The sequence below is a fragment of the Copadichromis virginalis genome, linkage group LG20 (genome assembly GCF_057382275.1).
Source record: "Copadichromis virginalis isolate Kocher_CV1m ecotype Utaka linkage group LG20, C_Virginalis_male_GT1.1, whole genome shotgun sequence".
NCBI classification, from domain to species: Eukaryota; Metazoa; Chordata; class Actinopteri; order Cichliformes; family Cichlidae; genus Copadichromis; species Copadichromis virginalis.
The window spans coordinates 7,657,286-7,678,327 of record NC_140637.1 but is presented as its reverse complement, the minus strand read 5'-3'; the positions used below and the strand labels follow the sequence as shown (position 1 = coordinate 7,678,327).

The 21,042-nt window shown below is 38.3% G+C and overlaps 1 protein-coding gene and 5 non-coding genes across 6 annotated transcripts; 5 read left to right on the top strand and 1 right to left on the bottom strand.

Annotated features, from left to right (window-relative positions):
* The first annotated feature begins 2,604 nt into the window (after positions 1-2,604).
* Positions 2,605-2,718, top strand: LOC146684213 (U5 spliceosomal RNA). The gene has a single exon (XR_014917342.1). It is a non-coding gene; the product is annotated as a U5 spliceosomal RNA (small nuclear RNA).
* Positions 2,719-3,253: 535 nt separating this feature from the next.
* On the top strand, positions 3,254-3,368 carry LOC146684212 (U5 spliceosomal RNA). Its single transcript, XR_014917346.1, has one exon. It is a non-coding gene; the product is annotated as a U5 spliceosomal RNA (small nuclear RNA).
* A 4,227-nt stretch (positions 3,369-7,595) lies between these two features.
* LOC146684211 (U5 spliceosomal RNA) lies at positions 7,596-7,709 on the top strand. Its single transcript, XR_014917341.1, has one exon. It is a non-coding gene; the product is annotated as a U5 spliceosomal RNA (small nuclear RNA).
* Positions 7,710-8,244: 535 nt separating this feature from the next.
* Positions 8,245-8,358, top strand: LOC146684210 (U5 spliceosomal RNA). The gene has a single exon (XR_014917340.1). It is a non-coding gene; the product is annotated as a U5 spliceosomal RNA (small nuclear RNA).
* A 2,283-nt stretch (positions 8,359-10,641) lies between these two features.
* On the top strand, positions 10,642-10,755 carry LOC146684209 (U5 spliceosomal RNA). The gene has a single exon (XR_014917339.1). It is a non-coding gene; the product is annotated as a U5 spliceosomal RNA (small nuclear RNA).
* A 3,491-nt stretch (positions 10,756-14,246) lies between these two features.
* On the bottom strand, positions 14,247-20,797 carry stac3 (SH3 and cysteine rich domain 3). Its single transcript, XM_085444515.1, has 13 exons — positions 20,512-20,797; positions 19,815-19,855; positions 19,276-19,354; positions 18,702-18,855; positions 18,495-18,592; positions 18,301-18,361; positions 16,588-16,685; positions 16,171-16,240; positions 16,030-16,079; positions 15,816-15,898; positions 15,639-15,690; positions 15,413-15,550; positions 14,247-14,870 (listed from the first exon to the last, which is right to left on the bottom strand). Exons 2-13 carry the CDS (start codon positions 19,820-19,822, stop codon positions 14,763-14,765), a joined length of 999 nt encoding a protein of 332 aa, XP_085300641.1. The 5' UTR covers positions 19,823-19,855; positions 20,512-20,797; the 3' UTR covers positions 14,247-14,762.
* Positions 20,798-21,042: the final 245 nt, after the last annotated feature.

Below are 21,042 nucleotides of genomic sequence, written 5' to 3'. Positions count from 1 at the left end.
AATAGGTGCATGCATTATATACTTATGACATTTTAATACATTTAGCAGCTTTTCTGACTTATTGAGACTGCCAAACCTCATTGCCTTTCATACCACATCAAAGTGATTAATTAGCAGATAAACAATCAGGAAAGTTGATATTTTTCAAATATTAAGTAAATTAAGCAAGTACTTATTATATTTTACAACTACAGAACAATCTGTGCAATGAGCATGTAAAAGTTTTGAGTTAAAGTTTTGACATTCATCAGTCACCCAAACGTTTTATGCACTTTTTTGATCTTAAGTGGGCTGTATGTGGCCCACAATCTAAAACGAGTTTGAATCTCTGATATATAACACTGAAGCAAACAGCAGTATCTAGTGCAGTGAAGTATGCTAGATCGGGCTTGGTTGTCACAATTTTCACTCTTTGTGTGAACTAATGATCACTGAAACATCTTTCAATAACCACTCCTTCATTAAATTGAAGTTGAAGGTATAGCTCAAAACACCTATACCTTCTATTTTTGCAGTTAATTGTTACAAAAATAATTAACTATTAACAACACACTGACACTTTGTGACAGGCCATGTTGGTGGTCCCTATAATTATCAGTTGGGTTTCAGTAGAGATTGAAGAGAAATTATGCGTAACTTTGTATTTCATTTTTTCAGATAGAGACATCAGAAAGTTTAGAAATGGACTCCACCTAATGTTACTTAAATTAAACTATGGCTATAAATCAGTGAATTATTCGATGTATGAGCAGTGAAATTAGGAATTTACAGTGCTTTAAAATGCAGTTACAAATTCTACTGAGAAGCGATTCCACATTCATGTCTCAGTGTTGATGAGATGTATCACTGACATCATTAAAAATAGAGAGAGGTTTCCTGCATCTTTAAGAAGACAAGCAGTGTTTTGTGCAAGATTTTCTAACTTGAGCAATAGCCAGCAAGCCAGTGCAAACAGATCAGTCTAAAAATCCACAACATCAATATCAAACTGACTCTGAACTCTTGTACTTTTTAAGGTTGATCCATGCTCAATCATCCAGGTAAGGAAACTAACTGAGATTTCCATTTTGAGGTTGCGAGTCTTTAGCTAGCAGTCCTATACCTCAGAGTCACACAAGTCAGTTATGTATGCCCCTGAAATGCCAGAGATACAGAGATAAGTAACTTAAAGAAGTCCAGACACTTTTCTTTGCAAGCTCCTTTGACTACGATGACCTGGATGACTGAGAACCTTCACAGACACAAGCTTTGTGAGCTTAGTTTGGGCAGACAACACAACAAAACCATACTTTCTTGAGCTGGCTATTGATGAATGACTCAAAACAAACCATTCAGAGAACAAAGAAACAAAAATATCACTGCTTTTAAATGCCTACCCGCAAAATCATTTGTCATGCTCAGAGGCTTGTTAGTCACGTGTGACAACCAATCCAAAAACTAGTAAGACAACTATCTCAGACTGACCTCTTGTTAAATATTACCACATGGCTTTAATCAGATAGTGAGAGGTAGATTAATATCAAAGCAATTAATATCAGCTTTTTAATAAGTGTCTATATTTTAAAGGACTAAAATTGTGTCTTGTCTTTCGATACAAAAACAGCATGAAATGTTTTTTTTCACCCATCAAAATAACAAAATACTTCCTTCCTCCAAAGTTTCGTCTGTTTCCACAAATTGACCACTGCAAACGTGTGTGAAATCCACAAAAACAAGCAATGTGACAGCAAACCCTGGTCTACACTATCGGTCCAATCGTGCTAGTATTAGTCTGATACTATAACAGTGTTGTTATAGTATGCCCCTCAAAATGTATTTTATATATACAATTGACTCAACCATCAACACAAAAAGGTTATTATGTCCAGACACTTTTCATATTTAATTTCTGAGGTAGCCTATATTTAGTTTCATTTCCAATAAAATTAAAATTGAACACAATTCAGTGGGCTGGCCATAAAGCATCTGTCCTCTCATGCATGCATGCATTGATCGGACACCGATTCCAGCATTGGTTTTAAAATTCTCAGGATTTGGATTGATTCCCTCCAGCTCTACTTGGTGAGTGTTAGACATTTGCATCCATAAGAAAATGATAAATCCAACAGGGACTGGAATATTGGATAAATATGTAATTTTAAGTGAAAAATCCTCATATTTTTTAAATTCCTCATTAGTTATTTGTGGGACCCAGATAAATATAGAAATCTACTTTACACTATTCAGAGACTGTTGATTCACGCTTTTATTCAAGAATCACGTCATGTTTTAATTTTTTTTTTTTTAAAGCTGCCTACTTATCTGGGGTACAGCTCCACAGACCTCCATTCATTTTTGCAACAGTGAGAGACAGCTCTGTCCTAGTTAACAAGTCTCCCAAGTTTCCCACAATGCCATGCGCACATAGCAGTTTTAGAATAAGTAGTTCACATTTATCTGTCACGCACAACAGCTTTGTGGTGCATATGTCAGTGATGTTTGTAGTAAAACTTTACCTTTTTTCATCAAATAAAATGTCGGGTTTTTGGGTTGTTTTTTGCGTAAACCATAAGTGATCATACCAGTGGGAGAAATGGGGTCATTCTCTTAGCCATGCACTCGCCAGCACTCTTGTTTCGCTTCAGATCGTATAAATCTTTCGCCTTTTACTAAAGATTTCCGTGGAGAGGAACAACAAGAGTTTTACTCAATTTTTTGATGCCCCATATTTGTGGGGCTTCTTTTTCAATGTTAAAAGAAGTAAATGTAATATCTGAAACTTGTTGCATTACTCCCAATGTAAACTGTCAGTAAGGCCTTTTATCGTGTGCCTCTTTATGCCGACCGTATTTATGTACCAATCCTCCAATATGGACTTTATTGAAACTCGGCAGCAGTTTCACGATGGACTAAAATAAACATGGAAATTCGTGTTACACCATTCAGAGACTGCTGATTCTTTTATTCAAGAGTCACGTCATGTTTTAAAGGAAAACCCAGATAAATTTTCACCGTTGAGGCGTCTAACAAAACGCAGGAGGCGGGGTCTCCGTATTCCCACAATGCCATGCGCGCAAAGCAGTTAGTGTAAGTAGTTCACATGCATCTTGTCTTCCACAACACCTATGTGGTGCTTGTGCTGGTGATATTTGTAGTAAAAGTTTATCTTCGCGTATCAATGATAAATTCAACTCTTTTTTTTTTTTTTGCGTAAACCGTAAGTGATCATACCAGTGGGAGAAATGGGGTCATTCTCTTAGCCATGTACTCGCCAGCACTCTTGTTTCTCTTCAGATCGTATAAATCTTTCGCCTTTTACTAAAGATTTCCGTGGAGAGAAACAACAAGAGTTTCACTCAATTTTTTTGATGCCCTTCGTTTGTGGGGCTTGTGATCTGTTTAAAAAACAAATAATTAATTGCACCGTAAACAGAGAATTCTTGGCTAGTGCACTGTTGTGATTTCTGAGAATAGGTGCATGCATTATATACTTATGACATTTTAATACATTTAGCAGCTTTTCTGACTTATTGAGACTGCCAAACCTCATTGCCTTTCATACCACATCAAAGTGATTAATTAGCAGATAAACAATCAGGAAAGTTGATATTTTTCAAATATTAAGTAAATTAAGCAAGTACTTATTATATTTTACAACTACAGAACAATCTGTGCAATGAGCATGTAAAAGTTTTGAGTTAAAGTTTTGACATTCATCAGTCACCCAAACGTTTTATGCACTTTTTTGATCTTAAGTGGGCTGTATGTGGCCCACAATCTAAAACGAGTTTGAATCTCTGATATATAACACTGAAGCAAACAGCAGTATCTAGTGCAGTGAAGTATGCTAGATCGGGCTTGGTTGTCACAATTTTCACTCTTTGTGTGAACTAATGATCACTGAAACATCTTTCAATAACCACTCCTTCATTAAATTGAAGTTGAAGGTATAGCTCAAAACACCTATACCTTCTATTTTTGCAGTTAATTGTTACAAAAATAATTAACTATTAACAACACACTGACACTTTGTGACAGGCCATGTTGGTGGTCCCTATAATTATCAGTTGGGTTTCAGTAGAGATTGAAGAGAAATTATGCGTAACTTTGTATTTCATTTTTTCAGATAGAGACATCAGAAAGTTTAGAAATGGACTCCACCTAATGTTACTTAAATTAAACTATGACTATAAATCAGTGAATTATTCGATGTATGAGCAGTGAAATTAGGAATTTACAGTGCTTTAAAATGCAGTTACAAATTCTACTGAGAAGCGATTCCACATTCATGTCTCAGTGTTGATGAGATGTATCACTGACATCATTAAAAATAGAGAGAGGTTTCCTGCATCTTTAAGAAGACAAGCAGTGTTTTGTGCAAGATTTTCTAACTTGAGCAATAGCCAGCAAGCCAGTGCAAACAGATCAGTCTAAAAATCCACGACATCAATATCAAACTGACTCTGAACTCTTGTACTTTTTAAGGTTGATCCATGCTCGATCATCCAGGTAAGGAAACTAACTGAGATTTCCATTTTGAGGTTGCGAGTCTTTAGCTAGCAGTCCTATACCTCAGAGTCACACAAGTCAGTTATGTACAGTGGGGCAAAAAAGTATTTAGTCAGCCACCGATTGTGCAAGTTCCCCCACCTAAAATGATGACAGAGGTCAGTAATTTGCACCAGAGGTACACTTCAACTGTGAGAGACAGAATGTGAAAAAAAAATCCATGAATCCACATGGTAGGATTTGTAAAGAATTTATTCGTAAATCAGGGTGGAAAATAAGTATTTGGTCAATAACAAAAATACAACTCAATACTTTGTAACATAACCTTTGTTGTCAATAACAGAGGTCAAACGTTTACTATAGGTCTTTACCAGGTTTGCACACACAGTAGCTGGTATTTTGGCCCATTCCTCCATGCAGATCTTCTCGAGAGCAGTGATGTTTTGGGGCTGTCGCCGAGCAACACGGACTTTCAACTCCCGCCACAGATTTTCTATGGGGTTGAGGTCTGGAGACTGGCTAGGCCACTCCAGGACTTTCAAATGCTTCTTACGGAGCCACTCCTTTGTTGCCCGGGCGGTGTGTTTTGGATCATTGTCATGTTGGAAGACCCAGCCTCGTTTCATCTTCAAAGTTCTCACTGATGGAAGGAGGTTTTGGCTCAAAATCTCACGATACATGGCCCCATTCATTCTGTCCTTAACACGGATCAGTCGTCCTGTCCCCTTGGCAGAAAAACAGCCCCATAGCATGATGTTTCCACCCCCATGCTTCACAGTAGGTATGGTGTTCTTGGGATGCAACTCAGTATTCTTCTTCCTCCAAACACGACGAGTTGAGTTTATACCAAAAAGTTCTACTTTGGTTTCATCTGACCACATGACATTCTCCCAATCCTCTGCTGTATCATCCATGTGCTCTCTGGCAAACTTCAGACAGGCCTGGACATGCACTGGCTTCAGCAGCGGAACACGTCTGGCACTGCGGGATTTGATTCCCTGCCGTTGTAGTGTGTTACTGATGGTGACCTTTGTTACTTTGGTCCCAGCTCTCTGCAGGTCATTCACCAGGTCCCCCCGTGTGGTTCTGGGATCTTTGCTCACCGTTCTCATGATCATTTTGACCCCACGGGATGAGATCTTGCGTGAAGCCCCAGATTGAGGGAGATTATCAGTGGTCTTGTATGTCTTCCATTTTCTGATGATTGCTCCTACAGTTGATTTTTTCACACCAAGCTGCTTGCCTATTGTAGATTCACTCTTCCCAGTCTGGTGCAGGTCTACAATACTTTTCCTGGTGTCCTTCGAAAGCTCTTTGGTCTTGGCCATGGCGGAGTTTGGAGTCTGACTGTTTGAGGCTGTGGACAGGTGTCTTTTATACAGATGATGAGTTCAAACAGGTGCCATTCATACAGGTAACGAGTGGGGGACAGAAAAGCTTCTTACAGAAGACGTTACAGGTCTGTGAGAGCCAGAGATTTTCCTTGTTTGAGGTGATCAAATACTTATTTTCCACCCTAATTTACGAATAAATTCTTTACAAATCCTACCATGTGAATTCATGGATTTTTTTTTATCACATTCTGTCTCTCACAGTTGAAGTGTACCTCTGGTGCAAATTACTGACCTCTGTCATCATTTTAAGTGGGGGAACTTGCACAATCGGTGGCTGACTAAATACTTTTTTGCCCCACTGTATGCCCCTGAAATGTCAGAGATACAGAGATAAGTAACTTAAAGAAGTCCAGACACTTTTCTTTGCAAGCTCCTTTGACTACGATGACCTGGATGACTGAGAACCTTCACAGACACAAGCTTTGTGAGCTTAGTTTGGGCAGACAACACAACAAAACCATACTTTCTTGAGCTGGCTATTGATGAATGACTCAAAACAAACCATTCAGAGAACAAAGAAACAAAAATATCACTGCTTTTAAATGCCTACCCGCAAAATCATTTGTCATGCTCAGAGGCTTGTTAGTCACGTGTGACAACCAATCCAAAAACTAGTAAGACAACTATCTCAGACTGACCTCTTGTTAAACATTACCACATGGCTTTAACCAGATAGTGAGAGGTGGATTAATATCAAAGCAATTAATATCAGCTTTTTAATAAGTGTCTATATTTTAAAGGACTAAAATTGTGTCTTGTCTTTCGATACAAAAACAGCATGAAATGTTTTTTTTCACCCATCAAAATAACAAAATACTTCCTTCCTCCAAAGTTTTGTCTGTTTTCCACAAATTGACCACTGCAAACATGTGTGAAATCCACAAAAACAAGCAATGTGACAGCCAACCCTGGTCTACACTATCGGTCCAATTGTGCTAGTATTAGTCTGATACTATAACAGTGTTATAAAGTGTCCAGACACTTTTCATATTTAATTTCTGAGGTAGCCTATATTTAGTTTCATTTCCAATAAAATTAAAATTGAACACAATTCAGTGGGCTGGCCATAAAGCATCTGTCCTCTCATGCATGCATGCATTGATCGGACACCGATTCCAGCATTGGTTTTAAAATTCTCAGGATTTGGATTGATTCCCTCCAGCTCTACTTGGTGAGTGTTAGACATTTGCATCCATAAGAAAATGATAAATCCAACAGGGACTGGAATATTGGATAAATATGTAATTTTAAGTGAAAAATCCTCATATTTTTTAAATTCCTCATTAGTTATTTGTGGGACCCAGATAAATATAGAAATCTACTTTACACTATTCAGAGACTGTTGATTCACGCTTTTATTCAAGAATCACGTCATGTTTTAATTTTTTTTTAAAAGCTGCCTACTTATCTGGGGTACAGCTCCACAGACCTCCATTCATTTTTGCAACAGTGAGAGACAGCTCTGTCCTAGTTAACAAGTCTCCCAAGTTTCCCACAATGCCATGCGCACATAGCAGTTTTAGAATAAGTAGTTCACATTTATCTGTCACGCACAACAGCTTTGTGGTGCATATGTCAGTGATGTTTGTAGTAAAACTTTACCTTTTTTCATCAAATAAAATGTCGGGTTTTTGGGTTGTTTTTTTTGCGTAAACCATAAGTGATCATACCAGTGGGAGAAATGGGGTCATTCTCTTAGCCATGCACTCGCCAGCACTCTTGTTTCGCTTCAGATCGTATAAATCTTTCGCCTTTTACTAAAGATTTCCGTGGAGAGGAACAACAAGAGTTTTACTCAATTTTTTGATGCCCCATATTTGTGGGGCTTCTTTTTCAATGTTAAAAGAAGTAAATGTAATATCTGAAACTTGTTGCATTACTCCCAATGTAAACTGTCAGTAAGGCCTTTTATCGTGTGCCTCTTTATGCCGACCGTATTTATGTACCAATCCTCCAATATGGACTTTATTGAAACTCGGCAGCAGTTTCACGATGGACTAAAATAAACATGGAAATTCGTGTTACACCATTCAGAGACTGCTGATTCTTTTATTCAAGAGTCACGTCATGTTTTAAAGGAAAACCCAGATAAATTTTCACCGTTGAGGCGTCTAACAAAACGCAGGAGGCGGGGTCTCCGTATTCCCACAATGCCATGCGCGCAAAGCAGTTAGTGTAAGTAGTTCACATGCATCTTGTCTTCCACAACACCTATGTGCTGCTTGTGCTGGTGATATTTGTAGTAAAAGTTTATCTTCGCGTATCAATGATAAAGTCAACTCTTTTTTTTTTTTTTGCGTAAACCGTAAGTGATCATACCAGTGGGAGAAATGGGGTCATTCTCTTAGCCATGTACTCGCCAGCACTCTTGTTTCTCTTCAGATCGTATAAATCTTTCGCCTTTTACTAAAGATTTCCGTGGAGAGGAACAACAAGAGTTTTACTCAATTTTTTGATGCCCTACGTTTGTGGGGCTTGTTTTCCATGTAAAAAAAAGAAAAGTAAATGCTACATAAGTAAGATTTGGGTTTCTACAGTAGTTGGACGAAGGTCATTCCCAGGAACGCCCACGTGATACGGGAAGTAACGACAACGGTAGCTCTCCTCTATTTATAAAACTTGAAACTCGGTAGCAGTTTCACGATAGTCAGACAAACATGGAACTCAATATTACACCATTCAGAGACCGTTGATTATTTTATTCAAGAGTCCCATCATGTTTTAAACTGAAGAAGCGTTTAAAAGACACAGGGGGCGGGGTCTCCATATTCCCACAATGCCATGCACGCAGAGCAGCTTTATTTGTCACCCCCAATAACTTTGTAGTGCATGTATTATGGATATTTGTAGTAAAGGTTTGTCTTTACGTATCAAAGATAAACTCAATTTTTTTGAGTAAACTTTAAGTGATCATACCATTGCGCGAAATGGCGTCATTCTCTTAGCCGTGGTTTTGTTGGCAATTTTATTTATCTTCAGATTGTGTAGATATTTTGCGTATTATTAAAATTTTCTGTGCAGTGGAACAATAACAGTCCGAATTAATTTAACGATGCTTTGCATTAGTGCGATTCTCTTATAATGTTAAAGGAGAGAGCCATAGTTATAAGGTTAAGCAGTCACTGTGTCAGCTGTAATGCACCACTATGACCACTAGGATAAACACTAAGTAAAGCAATGATGTGGCATAATGCACACACTGCACAGTTTTGCAAGTACGCGTCTGTCAGAGCCGACACAAAGCCCTGTTCGCTCCGTGTCTACGGTAGCGCAAAGTCTACAGTGGCTGTAGACGGTTACGTCTTTTCATTGGCCCGGGGTCTGAGGTGAAGCGCTGAATCCCACTGTAGACTACCAATCTTCTGTCGACGGAAGTTGCGTCACCAAAATAACAACCCGCAGCGGGATAGCGAAGCAGCCGGCAACTCCGGAGTTTTTCTGGAAACTGGCATTTCTTTTACGTTTACGGTGAATTATTAACTCTAAGACGCTACTGGATTTAACTGAAATTACACGAGGCTGAATAGCTCATTTAAGCCTTTTACTTTATGGTAAATGTTAGCTGCGCGCTAACCAACATCTAATGTATTACGCCCATTTCTAGTCTTTTCAGTGGCTACAACTGATGATGGCGACACTAGAATATCGTGTTATAAATCCACATGCCCCTGCACCTCGTCAGCAGGCCGGGTGAGAAGTATGGTCTTCACCAAACCTCCACAGGACCTGCTCAGCCGAGTCGCTGCCTTCACTCACGCACAAAAGCTTCTTCGAGCAGAGGGTGGTGCTTTCGGCGTCTCGTTACAAACGATATGAGATATATGAAGTAGTAAGTGTATCGTATATTTAATGTCATACTAGGCAGGTTTACTGCATTTCCATTTACAACACATTTACCCGTGTATGGCTATTGTCAGTATATGTTGCTCGTTGTAAAGTTTCTTTAAGTGACATTCATTTAACATTCACAATGATATTGTTGATGGTAACGTGTATGATTACAGCATATCTGACAGGCACTTTTGACTGTACACAGTTGATTTTGTAAAGCCCCTTGCATTGCGTTCATAATCAAGTTCACTGATTGACTGTCCTGCAGTGCTGTTTTCATGTATTCCTGTTTCATCCACTTTAATAAAGTGTCATGTGTTACAGTAACAGTGAGTTGTGGAATCACTTAAAGAATCCCTAAGTTGGGCTTTAATCTGCCTTCAGCATCACAATAGTCCTAAGGTCACTGACAAAACATACAAGTACAAATAAATAAATCAGTTGGTCACCCCCAGAAACGCCCCTGTGATACAGGAAGTTGTGTCAAGGGCAGCTCTTCTCTATTTATAAAACTGTACTTTATTGAAACTCAGCAGCAGTTTCATAATAGACTCCGATAAACATATAAATAAATGTTACACCATTCAGAGACTATTGATTCTTTTATTCAAGAGTCACCTCATGTTTTAAAAGAAAAACAAGATATTTAGCCATTGTTGAGATGCTTAACAAAACACAGGGGGCGGGGTCTCCACAATGCGCGTGGCATTGTGGGAATACCACAATGCCACGCGCAAAGCAGCTTTAGAATAAGTATTTCACATTTATCTGTCGCCCTCAATAACTTTCTGGTGCATGTATTAGGGATATTTACAGTAAAGGTTTATCTTTGCGCATCAAAGATAAACTCAGTAGTTTGTTTGAGTAAACCGTAAGTGATTATGCCAGTGGGAGAAATGAGGTCATTCACTTAGCCGAAATCTCGTCAGCACTCTTGTTTCTCTTCAGATCGTATAAATCTTTCGCCTTTTACTAAAGATTTCCGTGGAGAGGAACAACAAGAGTTTTACTCAATTTTTTGATGCCCTGCGTTTGCGGGGCTTCTTCTATATGTTAAAAATAATACTTTGTCACTTCAGCGTAATGTTCCAGAAACTCAAAGCGTGTCTTCAGAATTACCAATATGCGACGAATGCACCAATTACAGAGTTTGTTTGTCGCGCACAATAGTGACATGTGGTGAAATGCTTATTACTGTGCAATGCCCGATTATTAAACGACAGTAGAGTTTACAGTTTACATTTTATGATAAAATGTAATGATTAGAAACAACAAATTCTAAGAGCAATAAAACAAAAGCACAAGATAAAATTAACAGTAAAAAAGAATGTGCAATTAACGATTTAAGAGATAAATTATAATCAGTGTGCAAATAACAGGGTGCGTGCAGTGACCGTGTGTATGAGAGACCAGTCCTACACCTGGTACAGGGCCCAAATAGCCTGGGGGAAGAAGCTCCTCTTCATTCTCTCTGGTTTGGCCTTAAGGGAGCAGAAGCGCTTCCCAGACCTCAACAGTGAGAAAAGTCCATTGTTGGGATGGGAGAGGTGCATCATAATCTTCCTGGTTTTGTTCTTGCACCGCTTGGTGTAGACGGACAGCAGGTCAGTAAGATCTGATCGGCCGAGCGCACCACTCTTTGCAGATCTCGTCTGTCCTGCTTGCTGCTGTTTCCAAACCAGGTGCAAATGCTTCCCGTCAGGATGCTCTCGATGGAAGTTCTTAAGCACCCTCAGTGGCAGATGGAAGTCTCCAAGCCTTCTGAGGAGAGGCTCGTGAGATTTCTTAAACAGGGTGTTAATGTGACAGGACCATGACAGATCCTGAGTTATGTGTACACCTAGGTACCGGAAACTGTCCACTCTCTCCACTCCCAATATGAACACACACGAAGTAAAAGAATGATGTGACACAATGCAATCACTGCACAGCTTTGCTAGTATCTGCTTACGATATTTTCTAACTATCGCCTCACAGTGGATGTTAGAGCTTTAAAAATTTTTTTACCTGTGGACATCACATTTTGGGTTGTCTAGACCACAATACTAAATTTTACACACATAGGTGTAAACATGTTCCCACGGGGGGGGAGTTTTAAGTAGCAGTTTTGGAACGAAATGTTTCGTGTTCCATGTTCAGAAGTCTTTTACTGTTCATTTTTTCACCTTTGTAACAGACATACGTCTTCCTGCAACTGTTAGCGGCACTTCAAATAAGCCATATTGCTGAAAGGGGCACAGTTGTTGTTTCTCATTTTGTTTTTGTACTCAGGAAAATAAAGAGTTTTGCACTTTTGTGACTTAGTGTTCTATCAAAATTTAAAAAGAATGTCCTCATATGTGGATATCATTTTTCTCAGAAACTATATCAGGTGAAAGATAATTCTTTGTTTTTCCATTCATCGGGTCCCAATCAGCACAAATAGCAACGACAAATTAAAAATGCATGCCATGAAAGAGTTCGGAAGAGAAAAAAACAAACTATCCGCTTCTTTCTCTCTCCGTCCGCTGGTCGGCAGCAGTGCGCATAGAAGCGGGTTTCCAACAACAAATAAAATCCGAAGAAAGGGGACGGCAAACGGAACTAAATGGCTGCTCCCTTATAAGCACAAGTTAACGAGAGTACATTTATTTAAATCTGTTTGTAGATTAAATGTAAACAGTGCGCGACGTAAAAGAGCGCGAGCGTCTACACGCGGACCTTTATTCCTGCTGTTGAGAAGTTTGAATCCCTCAACCGAGGACAGTCATGGTTGCAACTGATACTGTAAAAGCTGAAGTTTTTAATGACTGTGACAGTTGTGCTGATTTCACACACAGCACGCGGGGCAGCGGAATAATGAGAGCGCCATCTGGAAAGATTTTACTAGAACTAATGTTGATGCAGGGTTTATAAGAGGACTGAGCAGAGGTGAGGGAGTCACAGTGTTGTGCAAAACGTGACTTCCGGTGTTTGTTTTTACGTCTCATATAGCTGCTTACATTGGTAGATAGGCTGTACTCAAGCGGGGATTTACGAAGGTATCAACTATAAAGTAAGGAAATTACCTGTTACGCAAATATCATCTAGGTTATAAAATATCTTTATAGACCTAGTATGCTATATTTCTTGCGATTTCTGCTGCCGTATTGGCTGGATCTCTCCTAAAAACAGACATTTTTAATGTCAAAGAGACTTTTTAGCTGGGTAAATAAAGGATATGTAAAAGTCACGTTGCCACAAACTTGCAGTTTCTACCTTGTGACAATAGTGTTGTTTGCTATATCATATATCACATGATATCATTCATGAGCCATATGTTTGACATATGTTTGAGAAATTATACACCAACAAGTCACAACAGTTTAAATACAGTCAGTCAATTTTTGCCAATTACAGAAATCACTTTTCTGGCACTATATCAGCATCTCTGATGATGCTTTGCACAGACCTTTTCCATATCCATTTGTGGAGAACAAATGATTATGCAAACTCACACCTCACTAAATGCTCCACACATGCATTCACTTCAGATACAAAGTCTCAAGAGAACTGCACCAGAGTGTAAACAAAAAGGAAAGCGGACCCTGGGAGCACCGAAGGCAGTTTTGTGAGTTGCACATTAATAATTGGAAGATAAAATTCTCAGCTGACTCCTACCTGTCTTGGATTGTCAGGGGGTGGATATGGTATACACAAGCCTATCAGTGCATTGCTCAGTATGAAGGTTCCTCAAAGAGTTCACACTCCTATAGAAGTCTTGCAACAGCTGCAGGACATTTGTTGAATAGTGGCAGAGCATGGCTCCACGCAGATTTACTGTTGAGCTCTTCGTCCCTAATAATGGATGCATCAGAATAGTGACAGGTGCTACTGAAGGGTGTCATGTTGTGGTTAGTGTAGACAGTGCTGCCAGGCAAATTACCAATACTGACAAACTGACAAGCTAAACTCAGAGATACAGGAGCAGAGTGTGCACAGATGGATCTTTGTGGGTATGTCTTAGCATCAGTTGATTTAACAGAGGCTATAGTCAAAATCCTGGAGCAAACTGAGGAAGTAACACATTCAGGATGCCAAGATGACCCATCTCTTTCGTCTGTGATTATGTGCACCCAGGCCCTTAGCGCTGCACTGACCAAACTTACAGTAAACAAGGGTGTGAGAGGTCTGTAGGAGACATGTTAGGTCATATTAAGAGCACTTCTTTATCTGGATTTGGTAATCCCATAAAAGTCTTTATCTGTAAAAATATTTATTTTTATATGTAAAAGTTAGGCTTTCTGTCTTGAAGTGTAACGCTCTCTTTAACTTATGTGCCACCAAAAAGCTTCCTTTTAGTAATTGTGATTAAATGATATGATGCAGTAAATATAAATAAAAAAATAATATTTTCACTGAGGAAAAAAGTTTCTTTATGAAACTGCTTATAAAAAATTTTGATTGATGGATTTTTAATGGCACATGACTTCAGGGAAGAGTCATTGCTGCTGACTACCCCTTGTTTTCGGAAATGGTCACTTCACGGCAAACTAATACAGAATACAAGCCATAGAAAAAATAAATATACCATTTATTCTCAGATGAGGTTTTATTTTCTACATTTTAAAGAAAGCATCACAGACAGTTCTTAAGAGCATTTTTGGTTTAATTCTTTAGGCACTACAAGCATTACACCCACTTAATTGTATTAAATGGTGCAAACACACTAAACAATTTAATGTATAGCACTGATGTTTTTTTACACAGATTTTTTCTTATCTTGGTTAAGGTTTTCAGAGTCATACATGTGAAATTATTTACAAATCCAATCAAAGAAAATTTTGCTCTTTTCAAACTTTAAATTAAATCAAACACTTGCATAACTACGCCGTTCACAGCAAAACCAATAAATCAGCTAAATGTTTCTTCATTGCAGGCATTAGTGAAAATGACTTTTAAACCATTATGTCAAAGGCACAGCTATATTTAGCTTTTCTATTAGTAGTAAATGTAGAAAATCAGGACCTCCAGTTCTCGCTAATACTTTTCGTTATTATGCAATGGATTTTCCATTTCATATCAGGTTGATTAAGTCACAGTGATCTCCTGCAGCAGATCGGCAGGGAAGTAGCCCAGCTTGCGTCCAGTGCTGACCTTCAAGTAGCCGCCTTTCTCATCTCCTTTCTTCACCACAATCTGAAACACAGAGTGACAACAGATTAAGCAACCTTTTTATTATAAAGACAAAGAACTTTGATTTACAATTTGGGTCATAATTTATAAAAGACACATCTTTGTACAAAAACACAGTGGATTTCAAATCAAACAATAGAAATGTATTGAAGTGCAGACTTTTGACTTTAATTCAAGTGGTTTTACACACTTTTTTGCAGAAAAGAAAATGCACTATCACACACACACACACACACACACACACACACACACACACACACACACACACACCTGTCTGTGAAGGTTCTCAGTCATCCAGGTCATCGTAGTCTAAAGAGGTTGGAAAGGAAAGCATTCCAGATTTTAAGCCCTATGGGAGTGTCCCCAAGAGGGTCACAGACCCCCTGTTGATCCTAAAATCTGGGACTCCATACCAATTGCTCTTAGAACTGAAGAAGCTTCTCAGATGAGAGGTGTAACATCTTCAAGGAAACTTAAAGATCCCAGATGCTTTTCTTTCCAAGCTCCTTAAACCACACACACACACACACACATATTGAAGTTACCTGGTCTTTCTTAAGTGTAATTTGTCCCATCTCTCTGTTTCCCACAAAGGAGCGCGTCACCTTGTAAACTCTTTCTGATGCTCGGACTTTTATGAGGTAGTTGGCGGGGAAGTAGCCGGACTTCTCTCCCATCTTTCCCTGACAACACAGAGCAGAATTTGTGTACTCATCATCAATAGCACAAACTGAAACAGCATTTGTAAACCTCTTAAGAACTTTAACTCACTCTCCACCACTCTTCATTGGAGTCATCCAACACTGTGATCCGATCACCAGGGCTAGTAAACACATTCTCAGTAAGTGCTTTTGTCACTGGCTTTATATTAAAACTGAAAGTTGATTAAATTTAACAAAATAGAAATAATTATTCATTAGTGTTCAGATTTGATTGTGATTTTCTTACTGAAAGTCAAGGTCATCTTTCTCAATGGCCTTGAAGCGGTAGAGAGCCAGGTAATAGTGGGACTGGGAGAAAGTGCCTTTAGTCTAGGGACAAAAAAAGCATGGATGCTAATTTATATGGCAAATGTTATTAAATTTAAATTAAAAACAAAACATGCACGTATGGTGCTACTTAGCAACAAAGCGTTACATGTATGAAATAATCGACTGCTTACCTTGTCATCTGCTTTGTCTCCTCCTTTCTCTTTTTTATCATCAGGCTTCCCTGTTTGAGTATCAGACATCACACAATCATATCTTTTATGACTAACTTGCATATTTTACACCACAGAGATAAGCTCTTGCTTTAACTCTACCTTCTCCTCCCTCCTCATTCTCTTTGGGCTGTTGGTTCTCCTCTTCCTCCTCTTCCATCATCATCATCATCTAGAGGACACAGCAGTGTTAAAACAGCACTGATCACTGATTCCCCTCTTCCACATATTAGGTGTCCTTTATTTCTTTTAGTTTGTTTCTTTTGTGTTCTCTTTTCATATTTTTTTTTGCATGTACTATAAAATTGGAAATAGTACAAAATAAAAAGTTTAAAAAAAAACCAGCACTGATCTCATATTTTATATATAAAACATGAAATCTGTTCTTAAAATGATTTCAAACACTGCATTTTCTTGATTACATAAATTGTATTTATTTTGTTTGTAGTGAGTCAGTCCCTGAAAACTGTTGAAATTCATAGATTTTATGTTTTGATTAAGATTATTATAAATGCTTACATTTTTCTTATCATTTTCATTCTTCTTACGCTCCTTATTTGCCATGATGACGCCAACCCGCAGGGTGTCGAAAACTGGGTCGTTCCGGTTTGGGTTGTCTGGTTAAGGACAGGGATAAACACAAAATCAACATGGAGTATAAGAATTGCTACACTGCACTAGATTGACTAGTCTATGTTTTCAAGATCCCGAAGAGTTAATCTAAAAAGGAAAACTATATTTACTCATTCAGATATTTCTAAACATCTGCAGATTCCAAGATCATCAGTTCAAACAATTGTACATAAGTTATTCAAATGTGTCACCAGATTGCCGAGATCTGGAAGAAGACTCGAATGTCACCTGCAGAAGAGTGAAGGAACCCAGGAACCACTAAGATTCAAGCCTGCCATGAACTTGAAGCTGTTCAAATACCAGTGTCACTGTCCACAGTGTAGTAACTTTTACATCACTCTGGACGGAGTGGGTGTTGACCAAGAAAGAAACCTCTGCTCCAAAAACACCACTTTCAAGCTTGGTCAAGATTTGCAGCAGCCCACATGGACAAGTCAAATGCCTCCTGGAGAAAAATGTTATGATCAGACAAGACAAAGATATAACTATTTGGCCACAATGACAAGTGGTATTTTTGGAGGAGTAAAGGTGAAGCTTTCAGACCTAAGGACACTGTACCAACTGTTAAGCATGGTGGTAGTAGCATCATGCTTTGGGGCTGTTTTGCTGCCAGTGGTACTGTTATAGTGTACAAAGCGGCCGGAATAATGAACAAGGAGGACTACCTACAAATTCTTCAAATTCACCTCAAATCAACAGCTAGATGGTTGAAACATGGCTGGTTGGATAGCAGGAAGCCAACAAATTTATACTAATTCTGCCAAGATGAATGGTCAAGTGTATCATTATGTCAGAAGCTCGTTGATGACTACCATTTTTTCTGGTCAGGTTATACCTTGCTGAGAGACACTGAACCAATTTTTAGTGGGGTTGTATGTATATATTTGAGACCACATGTATACTTTTGACCCCTGTATAGATTATAGATTATAAACTTGTGTACACAATTATTGTTTTTTTCAAGTCACTAAGGGTGTATACTGTACAATCATTTCCCCCTGGAACAAGAACAAACCAAAGAATTAAAATGCTAAAATTACCGTGACCATCGTGATAAATTCTTCTTCTTATTAAATCACTGATATTTAGTAGTTGGAGCCACTTCAGTTGCTGCACGGAGGACCAGGGGAAATAACAAAGTGAAGGTAAGTGAATGTGAATTATGGAGGGAAAATAACCAAACAAGTGTTTGCTGTTTCACTTTACTTGTTTTTTTTATTTTATTTTAGTGTTAACTAAATGTATGACGCACTGGGATAAAAGGATCAGGGTTATAGTGACACAACACATTCTGCTGTTTTTCTAAGAAATATTATTTCCCAACACAAAGGTCAGAATGTTGCTTGAACGTCTGCTTTGCACTGTCCTTTAAAAATGTTTTTCTTTTTAAATTTTGCTGTCATTAAATTAATCATTTCAAGCACATTTAAGTTTAAAAATCTTTAAATGCAGCTTGTTAAATATAATGACTGCAAGTGTTGCTAAAGAGAAAATGCAGACACCGTGCTTAGTTTCCTTTGCGATAGCAGCCTTGAATTTAAGGTTAAGAAATTTATATACACAAGAGATATATTGCCGTTCCAGATTCAGTGGACTCACTTGGGTCTGGTTGGTCACTGCTGTACAGAGGGGAGCTGTAGGCCCTTCTGAATCCAGGCGGCTACAGGAAAGAAGAAAAAAAGTTTTTTAAAAAAGTTTTAAAAAATATATCTCTCTCACTCTCAAGGGCAGTAAAAGGAAACTGCAGATGTTACAAATATAGTTTCATATTCAGTGCACATCAGCAAACTCACAATTTTGCCAAAACACCTCTGAAACTCAACATACGACTGACATGAGTGGTGGATGTTGGTCTTACAGTTTTTGCATCTCAGGCAAAATTTGTTGTTCACTGAAAGATGAGGAACCAAAATTAACAGTCTCAATTTTTAGAACAAATACCTATGGGATTATATGATGATTGATTATTTATATCATTAATATAAAAAAACAGCACTTACAGACTATCATGCGAGCGCAGACGTCACAAAACTTGGGCTTCTTGCAGTAGTGGTCCTTGAATTTGTGGGGTTTGTCATTGACCCGGACAAGCTCTGAAGGAGGTTCTGGTTCCTTCTCCTCCACCTCCACTTCCTCCTCATATATGAAATAGACCTACAGACCCAAGGGACATATGTCAGACAAAAAAACCCAACAACAAAGATGTGATAGAGTTGTTATATAAGTTGTTATTAAAGTTTTTAAATGTTAAACATACTGAGCTGCCAGTGTCAATGTCACACAGTGTTGTAAAGTATTACATTAGTGTCTTGCCTTGTTTGTTTATCAGCTGGTACCTGATCTCTGTCTTACATTTAGCTTTTCAGGACCTAGTGAATAACATTTCGATGACTAATCCAGATCAGCCAGCAGTGCTCAGTTTTTTTCCATAAGGTTGTATAAGACAGGGACACTTAAGCTCATATTGTTTCCAGCTGATGCTGCACTGCAACCATGTCCCAGTTGGTGGCTATTTTAAACAGCCCAAGAATTGCACTGCTAATGGCGGGGGGTTGACATGGTGCTGTCACTCACAGTGTCTCCGTCCTCCCTCACTACATTGTCAGGAGCTGGGGGGTTGTCATGGATATCCACAGAGTTTTTGTCATCGTCCCTAACACACACACACACACAAAGAAAAAACACACTCAGCCATGAGTGAGGTTAACTGGTGCGGCTATAGATAGTTATTTTGTTTATTCTCAACATTATGATCACTTTTAATTCTAAAGGAACATGTAAGCATATAAAGTGAGGAACAAGGTTTTGCATATAAACAATCTTTAAAAAAACCAAACACAAGTAAAAGTGAAACTGCCATTCCACCTTAAAATAGTAGAATCATGGCAATATAAGACTCAATTTGTTTAAGGATATCCTTGCCGCACATTCTTTCAAGTGGACATAGAGCTGCTTTAGACATGATGCTCTAGAATATTTTTATGGCATGGGCTAGTGCAGTATTTAGTAAACAGGAAATGGAATTAAGACTTAAATGGTAAACAAGTGCTACAACTAAGCCAATAAAATGAGTATCAAGAGGCGAGTATATTGATTTTAAGAATTATACTTACGGCTCCATGGTTTGATGTAGACAGCGTTAGTTCACCTCCACCTAGAAAGTAAAGAGTTAGGTGTTGTTTTTTCCCCCCAAAAGATTATGAGACAATTTAATAAAAGTTATATCATGAGAGAATGTATTACTAATTATTTGTTTACTCAAAACTTTGAAATACTTAGCCCATATCCACTATTATGTCAAATTGTTTTCAAAGTAGGTGCTACTGAAAAGTTAAATACACATTTCTGAACTTCTTAGAGGGAAGTTGAAAGAAATATCAGAAAATAAGCCTGCATTTGGTTTTGATTAAAAATGTATTTAAGAAGTATCAAATGTGGTAATACAATAGAAAATATATTCCTGTGTCTGTGTGAACGCTACATGCACTTGCATATCCACGCAGTGTTAGAATGTGCTCGTCTTCTATACTATTCTAGGGTTGTGAAATTTAATCTCATCACAGCTAAATTTGGCTGCCTCTGTCAGCCTGGAAAAAAGCAACAAAAAATAAAAAAAATGTTATGGAAATAAAAAAAATCTGAGTTTGTAAAGTGACAGAGATAATCTCAGAGTTGGGGTTGTTTAGCTCGTGTTTTAAAACTAATGGAACTTCACTCAAATTAATTCAAATAAACTGAGTGATTATAACACAGGTCATGCACAAACATTTTTTCATTAAAAACATTCTTTAAACTACAGTATTGGCCTACCTTTTGTCTAAATTTGTACAGATCGCACTGAAGAAATCATAAATCCGTTGTGCTGGCAAAATCTCAGTGAATGGGTTTTCACCTGCTGGCAATGACCAGAGCCCTGTATGGTCAGTATGTTACAAAGCAGCTTCACTTCAGGCCCTCGGGATGCTGGGCTGTCAAAAAGTCTGGTCCCTCTGTGTTTTTTAGATATTTTCCAAAGTGACTTTAGGTTGTAGTTTGAGTGTATATCTGGAGATGTGTATCTATGATTTTGGGTGTGTGCTTGTGTGCATGCCAGGCTTAGCGGTCCTATGTCAAGCTGACACTTTGCAACAGCTGAGGACCTTGGACTGAGCACCGATGACGGGGGGAAATCAGATACAATTTCTCCTTCTGTCTTCAATACATCTCTTTCCCCTTGTCCCACTTGTTCAAATTAACAATGCCGGTGGCCTTTATAATAAACATATTTTTTCCATATCATGCTGTATCTGTGTGCATATGAATTATTATCGTTGTGCTATACAGTTATGATATGCCCCTTAC

Coding starts and splice junctions, on each gene's coding strand:
- stac3 (XM_085444515.1), bottom strand. Junction 16,686..18,300: donor CAGTGACCAACCAGACCCAA/GTGAGTCCACTG, acceptor GTCCTTAACCAG/ACAACCCAAACCGGAACGAC. Junction 16,080..16,170: donor GAATGAGGAGGGAGGAGAAG/GTAGAGTTAAAG, acceptor ATACTCAAACAG/GGAAGCCTGATGATAAAAAA.